The sequence below is a fragment of the Alexandromys fortis genome, unplaced genomic scaffold, assembly GCF_014885135.2.
Source record: "Alexandromys fortis isolate MF-2015 unplaced genomic scaffold, M_Fortis_MF-2015_v1.1 scaffold_2_1_26212458, whole genome shotgun sequence".
Classification (NCBI taxonomy): Eukaryota; Metazoa; Chordata; class Mammalia; order Rodentia; family Cricetidae; genus Alexandromys; species Alexandromys fortis.
This window is the reverse complement of record NW_026067930.1, coordinates 823154-834120: the sequence shown is the minus strand read 5'-3', so window position 1 is coordinate 834120 and position 10967 is coordinate 823154. Positions and strand designations below refer to the sequence as shown.

At 51.3% G+C, this 10967-nt stretch overlaps 1 protein-coding gene across 1 annotated transcript; it reads right to left on the bottom strand.

Moving 5' to 3' along the window:
* Positions 1-1920: 1920 nt before the first annotated feature.
* On the bottom strand, positions 1921-8160 carry Slc39a4 (solute carrier family 39 member 4). Its single transcript, XM_050144911.1, has 12 exons — positions 5831-8160; positions 5155-5439; positions 4539-4734; positions 4296-4441; positions 4036-4207; positions 3601-3773; positions 3342-3497; positions 3153-3272; positions 3018-3072; positions 2751-2903; positions 2287-2474; positions 1921-2191 (listed from the first exon to the last, which is right to left on the bottom strand). The coding sequence occupies exons 1-12, from the start codon at positions 6020-6022 to the stop codon at positions 2063-2065; spliced, it is 1965 nt and encodes a 654-aa protein (XP_050000868.1). The 5' UTR covers positions 6023-8160; the 3' UTR covers positions 1921-2062.
* Between the last annotated feature and the right edge of the window lie 2807 nt (positions 8161-10967).

The following is a 10967-nucleotide window of genomic DNA, read 5'->3' as shown; positions in this document are numbered from 1 at the left end:
AATACTTTTAACCTCTCCAACCCCCAAATTTTATTTTATTTTTTTTTTTGAGACAGGGTTTCTCTGTAGCTTTGGAGCCTGTCCTGGAATTCTCTCTGTAGACCAGGGTGGCCTCAAACTCACAGAGACTCACCTGCCTCTGCCTCCTGACATCCAAATTTTAATTTTTTTTTTTTTTTGGTTTTTCGAGACAGGGTTTCTCTGTGGTTTTGGAGCCTGTCCTGGAACTAGCTCTTGTAGACCAGGCTGGTCTCGAACTCACAGAGATCCGCCTGCCTCTGCCTCCCGAGTGCTGGGATTAAAGGTGTGCGCCACCACCGCCCGGCCAAATTTTAATTTTTTAAATGATTTTTTGGACACAAAGTCACACTATGTAGCCCCCAACTGTCTTGGAACTTGAATTTTAAATCATGCTGACCTGAACTCACAGAAATCCACCTGTCTCCTGAATGCTGACATTAAAAGCATTCATCTACATGCCTGGCCTAAGGATCAACACTTTTTTTTTTAATATTTACTTATTTATTTTTTTTATTATGTATACAATATTCTGTCTGTATGCCTGAAGGCCAGAAGAGGGCGCCAGACCTCTTTACAGATGGTTGTGAGCCACCATGTGGTTGCTGGGAATTGAACTCAGGACCTTTGGAAGAGCAGGCAATGCTCTTAACCACTGAGCCATCTCTCCAGCCCAGGATCAACACTTTTTGAAATAAAAAATGTGTGTTCAAATTTAGTTATCTCCCTAGAACCTGCACTGATCTGTATTAGCCAATCACACAGGAATATGAGCTTGAGTGCTAGCCATTCAGTAAGGCCCTGGACCCTTTGTTAGCTATGAAAACCCCTCAGTCCCGCCACTGGGCATTCGTGCTTGCTTGTTGGGGCACAGCCACACAGCCTTGTGCAGAGGTAAATCTTTTGGTCTTGTTGGAATGCTGCGGGTTGTGTGGTGACTTTCTTGAGAACCCAGACTCATTTCTTATGCCTGGTCATAACTTGCTTTTGGTCTTCTGATGTCCAGAAATGAGTGAATAAATTTCAGTTGTTTCAGGCACCTAGTCTAAGGTAGAATTTTATGTCAGCCTCCGAAGACTAATGCAACGGGATCTGAGGTAGCCAGTTGTTCCAAGGGCTGTGGAGTAGCCCCATATCTGCAGGTGGTCCTTCGGTTAGAACACCACTAGGCTGGCAGTAGCATACTTGGTTCAGAGCTCTGCTGTCTGGCCTAGAGCCGAGGAATCAGCCTTGCCAGGGAAGTTAAGCACGTCTTACTCGGCTGGAATGAGGTCTGAAGAAAGAATGAGGAGCATGTGAATGGAATCCAAAGCTTCAAGAACAAAGATCTCTGCTCCCTTGAAAATTCAGACTTGTGTGTCATCATTTTCTTAACAAAATTGTTCTTTGCCAAAAAAAAAAAAAAAAAAAAAAAAAAACAACACCGCTAGGCTTGTGTTCATGACAGAAATGAACCCTCATATATGTGATGGTGATGTTAGTTTTGACTGGAGACAGGGACTCACCTGATCCTGGAGAACACTGACCATTCCCCAGGCTTAATTATAGAAAAGAAAAATCTGGGTAGTGGTTGTGCATGCCTTTAATCCCAGCACTTGAGAGGCAGAATCAGATGGATTTCTGTGAGTTTGAGGCCTGCCTGGTCTACAGAGTGAGTTCCAGGCTCCAAAGCTACTCAGAAAAATTCTATCTCAAAAAAACAAAACAAAAAACAAAACGGGGGGGAAAAAACGAAAGAAAGGAAAGATAAACTGACTGGCTGTCCATAGTAATAAAAATACTTTGAGAAACTCGTCTCAAAAAAAAACAAATCAAAACAAAATACTAGGCAGGCCGAGGAAGGGGGCCGTGCCCCGCCCTACAGCTTTCACCAGGAGGCTCTACAAAGAAAGAGTATTTGTTTTTCATGAACAAGAAGTCTTTATTGAAGTCAGAGCAGAGAAATGAGGCCTCGATCCTCTGGTTACCCAGTGGATCCAAAAATTAGATGACTCAAAAAGGTGAAGCGAGAGACAGGGACGAGGACTGGGAACGGATAGAGCTGTCAGAAAGTGATGTTGTCTTCGTACAATGACAGAAGCAGCAGGACGGTCCAGCCGCCCAGCAGGCCCACATTGTGCAGCAGGAAAAGAAGCCAGGGCCGCCGGTCCTGCACGTTCATCATGGCTGGGAGCTGAGGAGAAATTGAACCCCAGTTCAGTAGCCGGTTGGGTGAACGCCCCCCCCCCTTAGTTTCCCACCCCGGCATAGACTCTCCACCGCCCTAACCATGTCACAAAGCGCCACGTAAAGGAAGAGGCCCGTGGCTACCGCCAGAATCCAAGCCTCGCCCTCCTCCCCTACTCCGACGGCTAGAGCCACGTAGAGGCCAATGAATGCTGTGAGCGCCGAGGCCAGGTTCAGCAAAAGCGCATGCTTCACCGTCAGTCCAGCGTGCAGCAGAGCAGCAAAGTCCCCTAGAACAGAACAAGTCGTAGTAAAAGCTCTGCCCCCTCACACGTCACGTACCGCCTACCAGTTACTCCCACATCGCAGACAGACACACCCATTCAAAGGCCAGTCCAGTCCCCCTTCCACCTCCCGGCAACCCATCCTACCTCTAGCCACGCCCACCTATGACCGGAGCTCCCTTCCAGAAGCCTTGTTCCTTCTCGGATGGATGGCCGCGCTCATCTCTAGAATAGATCACTCCCACTAAGCCCCGCCCATTCAAGCCACACCCCACCGCTCACCCAGTTCGTGGGGCAGCTCATGGCAGAACACCGCCAAAGAGGTGGCCAGCCCAGTCTTCCACGAGGATGCAAAGGCTGCGCCCACAGCAAGCCCATCAGCGAAGTTGTGCACCGCATCACCCAGCGTGATCAGATAGGGCAGCATCCTCAGTTCTGTGGGCAAGGCACGCTAGGTGTCAGGTGTGGGTCCTGTAGGCCAGGTCCTGCAGTTCTGCCTACGGGCAAACCCCAGATCCACAGCCCTCCAGGATCTCCCTTGGGGCTCACCTGATTTCAGTTTCTGGGACTCCGGGTTCAGGAGTTCTGGGCTCTCCTCTGTTACCTGGGGTGAGCAAGAATGAACCCGGGCTCAAGTAGATAACTAAAGGGTTCCATGTGGGGTAGGACGCGATCGCCACTTACCAGATCTGAGCGGGAGGTCTCGTGGGGCTGTTTGGACTGCCGGAGGTCGCTGGGTGCCAGCTGCATCGACACGCCATGGCTGTGTCCACCGTGGCTGAAAGGCCCATCCTTCTCACGATCCTGTGGAAAAACTGTTCAGAGCCTGTCAAGCCCTTACCCATCCCACCTCCTGCTTCACTAGAGCCTGACCTGGTCCCTGGGCAACAGGAGGTTGAAGAAGCTCTCAAACAGGAAGAAGATGTAAAGGCCTCCGAGTACCGCCAGCAGGCGCCAGGTGGCCTGCGCACCAACGCCCACCTCCTCATGGGAGTGGTCTTCCCCACTGTGTGTGTGCAGTCCCAGCACCTGGGGAGGAAGGGACTACTGACTGGGGACTTCAGGGCCACGAGGGTCTGGGGCTAGAAAAAGGCAGGAAAGGGGGTGAGGATCCCGTTGAGTGAGGGCTGACCTTGGGCGTCAGGTGCAGAAGGGCGTCGCCGGTGAGTGCGCCCACAGCCAAGCTTAGGAAGGTCTGCATGATGTAGTGCGTGGCGGTGCTGCATTTGGTACAAGTCAGGAGCAGAAGGCCAAACACGGCACAGAGGCAGATGATCAGGGTTGCCAGAGAGCCATACAGATACCCTGTGGGCGAAACGACACTGAAAGCCCCCAGCTTCCTCAAGAGTCATCCAAGGCCAGCCCAGGAGTGAGCAGGTGCTCAACAGGCCCGTGGGCTGTCAGGTGGGGGCAGGTGTCCATTTACACTGGCCCTCTTGCCCCCAAATCCAGTATTCTTCCCGCCCGCACTGGCTTCTCCTTCCTCAGAGCCCCCATGGAGACCAATGACATGAGGCCAGCACCCAGGGACTGGGCCAGCCAGGCACACCTTGGGGCAGGCACTCACTCTCTGTTTGGCTGAGCTGATCCTGAATTTGGACGGTGGAATGGGAGCTGCAGGCCCCACTTAGCTGCTGCTGGACCAAGGCAGGGCTGAGCTGGGCCCAGGCCTGAGGGCTCACCCCAGTCTCTTCAGACAGCCCATACACAGCCATCACATCTTTGGCACTCAGGCACATCTGGGGGCAGGGGGAGAAGCAAGGGGGTCAGGTGTCTCGGCAGACCCATGGAAACCCATCTTTCTCCAGAACAGAAAGAGTGGCTCACCGTGTCCCACACGCTGGAGCTGCTGTTGTGGGTAGCGAGGGGCTCAGAGTCTTGGTGATTCGCTGCCCTGTCCAGATGACTGTGGTCATCATGGTCACTGTGGTCCTCTCCACCCACCCCAAGTTGATGCATCAAAGCCTCCAGTTCTGGCAGGAAGAACAGTCAGTGAATAGTCTGTGGGCGCCAGCCTTGTCCCCTCCCTCCCCCAGGAGTAGAGGCTGAGAATCTCAGCCTAGGCCTCACCAGCCAGTGTGATATTGGGAGCCTCGCTATTGTGCTGCCGGAACACAAAGTCCACAAAATACTGAGGGCTAGGCAGGCCTTGGAAGCAGGACCCATTAATGACATGGTCCAGCAAAGCAGTCAGGACCAGGCCGGGGCTTCTGGAAGCTCCTACTTCCTCAGCCTCCTCCAGCAGTTGGGGAACATCTACACAGGGCTGGAAAAGAGAGTGGTCTCAGCTCTAATGGCCTCAGCTTCCGGATCCATCCTACCACAGGCCCCTGGAAGAGTCTCCCATCAATCCCAGACTCTTCGGATTACTTCTCGGACATCAGCCGGCCACAGCCCCTCCTTATGCCACCGCCTAGCCCTGTCCCAGCTAGTTTCCGCCTTCACTCTGGCCTTTGACCTCCTCTTTCCAGAGCTTTTCTGACCACCAAAGGGTTCCCCAGACTCCTGATGTCCCTATTCCACTCAACAGCGAACACCCAATTCTCATGCCCAATACACTTCAGCTTCCCAAGTAGTAAGTCAGACGCCAAGGGCTTCACATGGGCCATTTCCCCTGCAGGAGCAGCCTCCCTTCCATGACACGCTGGTCCTTCTCATTACCCCCAGCAAACCCCTGAGCCCTCACCTCCTCCCTGGTGGGTTGGTTGGCAACAGGGGCCTCAATCTTCTGCAGTAGCTGACTCAGACCCAAGGTCATGGCCTCCGGACTCTCCAGTAGGGTCAGGTAATGGTCCACGTGGGAGGCCAAGAGGCCATCTTGGATGTCCTTACATGTTTCTTCTGGGTTGTTAAGGTAGAGGGCAGCGGCAGCACTAAGGAGGCTAATGTATCTGGACTCCAGGACCGGTTCTGGGGCAAGCCCTGGCTTGTCAGGTTTGCCTAGGGTCAAGACCTCCTCAGCAGATAGGCACTATGGGCAGACAGATAAAGAGGATCTGTGTTGAATCAGGTCCACCAGGCACAGGCGGGGAATAGATTCTATCAGCTATCTTATGTCCTGTTTGGCCCTTTGTATGGTTAGCCTACACAGATGGGTCCCCAGTAGTTATTCCCCCTCCTGAAGAGGGGAGGGTGGATGGTCCTGAAGTCACCGTGGGAAATTGTGTGTCCCAAGATGGAGGCCAGGCCTGCATAAGCCCCCAGTTGAGGAGAGGAGGCTCGGCTCCAGCCTGCAAGTAGGTTCAAACACCAGCCTCCAGACCCGCCTCCTGGAGTTTGCCCAGGTCCCTTTGCTGCCTGCCACAGGGTGGAGCGGGCAGGAAGGGGCCGGTGCTGGGGGACCCGTCGGGTGGAGCTGTTACCTTTCCACACGGCCCGTTGGTGCAGTGCACACGGACCGCCAGCGTATTTAACAGGCGGTCCAGTTGCTGCCGATCCAGAGCGCCCTGACCGGAGATGAGCAGGCTTAGCAGGCTACTGTGCTGGACCGCTGGTGCCGTGACCAGCAGCATGGCCAACAGGAGCCCCTGTGTGAGCCGGGCTGGGAACCCCATGCCTCCGGCCCCCAAAGTGCTCCTTGCTGTGATGCTGTGTGAAGACCGCTGGCGTCTGAGCTGGTAGTAGACGGCTGGGGCTGCCTGATACCAGACTGGGGCTGGGCTCAACTTGCCCTAGCACCAGGACTTCTCCCAGGTATTTCCTGCACGGCCCTGTGATTGGCTGCCGGGTTAACCATTCCAGTGGCAGATCCTCCCCGAAAGCCAAGGGGGCAAGGAGCTGCTGCCTCCTGGGGCTGGAGCAGAGTGGGTCCCTTTCCTTAGGTGGGTGCCTGAGCATCCCCTCTCCTGCCTGTCACACCCAGAACTGCCACGCAGAGCCTTCTCTGCTCCCTGAAGAGCCCAGATCACTCCCTCCTTGCCTTGCCTATGGAGGTCAAGCTAGGAGACCAGGGGCAGGCAGAGCTGCAGACGTGTTACCAAGTCAAACATGGGTGTTCTATTTAACGTTTTCAGGAGAGCTCTTAGGCCTACCTCCACCCTTCCTCAGCTGCCTCTCAGCTCAAGCAGCTTAGACAAATCCCAAATCTTGCGGCCTGAGTGGGGGTGGGGGTGGTGTTCTCGTATTCTGGGCTGTGGCCTCTCTGCCCAGCACGGGTTGTAAAGGGAGATACCTGAAAGGCGAAAGGGCTTGCTGAGTCACATTCCCCACCTTCCCCACCTCCAGCCCTTAGGGGAAAATCCCCAGGAAATGGCTAAAGCCCCAACCCAGACAAACAGGAAGAGAAGATGTGACCTTGGTCCTAGCCAACACCTGGCCAGTCTTTGGGGTCTGGAGGAGGTTGAGGCCCTGTCGTGAGTTCTAGGCCTAAGCACAGGATGTTTGGGGTAGGTTTGAGCTTCCCTGCTCCGACCCTCCCTGATCGATCCCTCTTCTAGCCTTTGACCCCAGAGCCTTATCTCTATCCCCAGGTAGGAGACTGGAGGAGGGGTTAGGTCTCCAGGGAGCTGACAATCCCCTCCCTGGTCACAAGGCCTTCTGGCCTTCTGGAAGGGGACTGTGGGTAGCCCTCTTCCACCTAGGTGCATACCACTCCAGACCCTAGCTCTCTGGGGTGTGGTTGGGGTGTGGAGCTGGTAGCCTAATGCCAAGAGGACTCTGTCCCCAAGTATTCTGGAGGATAGGGCAGGGTGGGGGAGAGGATCTAGCCGGGTATCCTGAGCTCAGGGGTCAATTGCTCCTAACACACACACACATTCACGCCAGTGATTCTTATGGCTAGGATCCCTACACTGTGGCTTCCAGTTCTCATCCTACAGAGGAGCTATGCTTGGGATCTGGGAGAGCCAGGGTGAAGACAATGAAAAGAACATTCCAACATGTAGCTCTGAAGATGTCATATAACCAAACTGTCTTTTCCGTTTCCACTGTGGGGGGGCTGAGCCTGGGCTGGTCTCCTTCCCCTGCAGACTGGCTGCCCACTGTTCAAGCACCGTCAGCCTCTAGGGAGAAATCTTAGTGTAGGCTTGGCAGTCCAGGCTACCCTAAGGAGAATTGTCTGAATCCTGGAAGGCCAGTACAGCCAAGCCTCATGCACCCACATCACGTGTCATTGTTGTCCACGTGTCCCTCCCACTGCCACCGTGGCATGGCTGAGGTTTTTATTACCCAGGGATCCTCCCCACCTGTAACAGCTCTCCTAACAACGTGGGAATCAGAAGTGGAAAGCCAAGCTGCCTCACCACCACTAGTCATACGACTTTTAAACTAACTTTACCTTTGTGTGTGTTTGTGTGTGTCGGCAACTTAAATTCAGCTGCTGTATGCGCACATTAGCTACAGTTTAGAAAAGTGCTTTAAACAGCCTTAGTGGCCTCTTAATCCCAGTGAGCTCTGTTCATTGCATTTCCTTCTGAACTAAGGAAGCAATGTCTCAAATGTTTTAAATGGGTATGTACTTTCAGATGATAGATATGTGGTTAGATCTGTTACAACATACTGTCTATGTGATTGAACTCTGCTTTAAAATATGTTTCTATATAATGATAAAAATTTAAGGCTATGAAGATCTACTTCAGACGAACAAGAGCTAACCGACAGCCTTTCCTGTAAGCTGTTCTTCACTGTTGTCTGTTTTACTGTTAAGCTTCTATTGCAAAAACTGTTTTCTTCTTTGTCCTTCACAAGTAAAAATCTAGGGCTGGAGAGATGGCTCAGAGGTTAAGAGAACTGACTGCTGTTCCGGAGGTCCTGAGTTCAATTCCCAGCAACCACATGATGGCTCACACCCATCTATAATGATATCTGTAAAATAAATAAATTATAAATAAATTAAATTTAAAAAACAAGTAAAAATCTGACCTGCTAAGTTAAAACGAGTTACAGTCAAGGTGGAGGACTCTGGGTAAAACATTCCTCCACAACCTCTCAGCTTGGACCCAGCTCTCCAGGAAGATCCCAGATAGTCATAACTCATATATACCCAATAGACAGCCCACAAATGCTCAGGGATCTGGGGAATAGGGCATTTAAATGTTTAATTAAAAAGGCTTTCTGTAACAGAGAGACAGGTTGGCTCCTGGCAGCAACCCCTGCTTCCTCCAAAGAAGATGAATCGTCTGTAACTCGCTTCACGCAAAAGTGCTAACCATGGGGATACACTGCCTTTCATCTAAACTACTGCAAATCTCTTCAGACCATGGACAACAGGACACTGAGGAATCCTACAAACTCCTAAACCACAGGACCTTCTGAGCCTATCAGGCCCCATGCTGTCAGCCTTAAGATAGATGTTGCCCTAATGACCATGGCGGACCCTGGGGTGGGTGACTGTCTGGGTAGCCAATCCAGTAACTTCTCTGTCATTTTAAAATCAATAACTCAAGTAAAATTTTATCCTGATGCAGTTTGACAGCTGGGAGGTTTGCCAGTTTAAAGGGGACAGCCTCACAAACAGACTTCAGCATAGCGTCCGACCGTGTTTAAATAGAAGGTGTTTTCAGGGAGGCAAATGCACGTTATTAAGGTGTGTACATGCAAGTTATAAAGGTCTGAGGATAAAAGGCTTACGTGATGATAAAGGCAGGTGACTTGAAATCTTTAAAAGAATAAGGCAAATTCCAGAGTTCTTTCTTGCATTATGCTGCTGCTACTGTAGGGTCCAGAGTCTCGGCATAAACCAACAAGATTCCGACCAGCCACTAATCTGGCTCTGGCCGAGCACTGCCACTAGCATAACTCCAAGGATCAAGATTTTTTTTTCTTTTTTTAAGATTTATTTATTAGTATACAGTGCTCTACCTTCAGGTCAGAAGAGGGCACCAGACCTCATTACAGATGGTTGTGAGTTACCATGTGGTTGCTGGGAAGTGAACTTAGAATCTGGTGGTGGCGCACGCCTTTAATCCCAGCACTCAGGAGGCAGAGGCAGGCCGATCTCTGTGAGTTCGAGACCAGCCTGGTCTACAAGAGCTAGTTCCAGGACAGGCTCCAAAACCACTGAGAAACCCTGTCTCCAAAAAACCAAAAAAAAAAAAAAAGAACCTCTGGAAGAGCAGCCAGTGCTCTTAACCTCTGAGCAATCTCTCCAGCCCAAGATAAAGATTTTAAAATCTTTTTGGTGGCGTTCTAACTATAGACATAAAAAAGATACTTTTCATTGTGCAAAACCATCTGTCACGGGGCTAGAGAGATGGCTCAGATATTAAGAGCACTGGCTCCTCTTCCAGAGTTCCTGTGAGCTGGGAATTGAACTCAGGAACTCAATCTCTCCAGCCCAAGATAAAGAAGGGAGGAAAATTAGGATCCAGGCACACCCTGGCACAGTGCCTGCGTAACAGACAGTAAGTACCCTGTCCTTTTAAGAGACAAGCTCCGCCCACTCTCTTCTCTGCCCCCTCCCCTTTTTCTCTCTTCCCTCCTCCCCCTCCTCTCCTCTCAATAAACTCCACACTCAAACTTTGTCTGTACGGTGTATTCTGTCACCGCACAGCCTTCACCCGCAGTGTCATTTCCAGCAAGCTCAAGGCCATTGCCACTGTTGTTTGAGAAGGGATATAAACCAAAGTCTGGGGTAGGTGGGATGGCTTGCTGGGTAAGGGCACTTGCCCCCAAGCCTGATGAATTGCCTTTAGGACTCACACGATTAAAGGGGAAACACAACTCCTAAGAGCTGCCCTCTCAGTCTCTATGCCTAAGCAGTTGCTCCCTCAGGCGAATAAAGAGCAAGTGGTGAGGTCAGTACCTGGGAACTGGTGTGACCGCACCAAAGGTTCAGCTGGGAGATGAAGCTGTAGCAATGACCACAGTGTGCGTGACCTTTAATGCCACTGAACTGTGACCAAAATGACTACAATGGCAACTTCTATATTTTATCACAGTAAAAATTAAAATAGAGCAAAACAATTCTACTTTACTATCAATTCCCTGTGACCATTGCAAGCCTTAATTCAGCAGCTACATATAAGAAGTGAAATCCAGGCTTCACAGTACACTCCACTAATCCCAGCACTGGGGAGGCAGAGGTAGGCAGATCTCTTTGGGTTGGAAGCCAGCCTGGTCTACACAGGTTCCAGGCCAGCCAGGGCTGCAAAATGAGATCCTGTCTCAGAAACAGTAAAAGTAGCCCACCTTTAATCCCAGCACTGGGGAGGCAGACGCAGGCAGATCTCTGAGTTCCAGGACAGCAGGGCTACACAGAGAAACCCTGTTTTGGAAAAAACAAAAACAAAACAAACAAACAAACAAAAAACCCAAAACAACAAAAGTGAAGTGGGCTGAAGCAGGTCTGATCTGGCCATGATGGCACACACCTGTTATTCCAGCACTAGGGAAGCAGAATCAGAACTGTATTTGAGGCCAGTGTGGGCCACATAGTGAGGCCATTTCAAACAAAACAAAACAACGAAAAAGGGGCTGGAGAAACGGCTCAGCAGTTGGAAGGACTCTTCTTCCAGAGGACCGGGGTTCTGAGCACTGACACAATAGCTTATAACTGCTCTC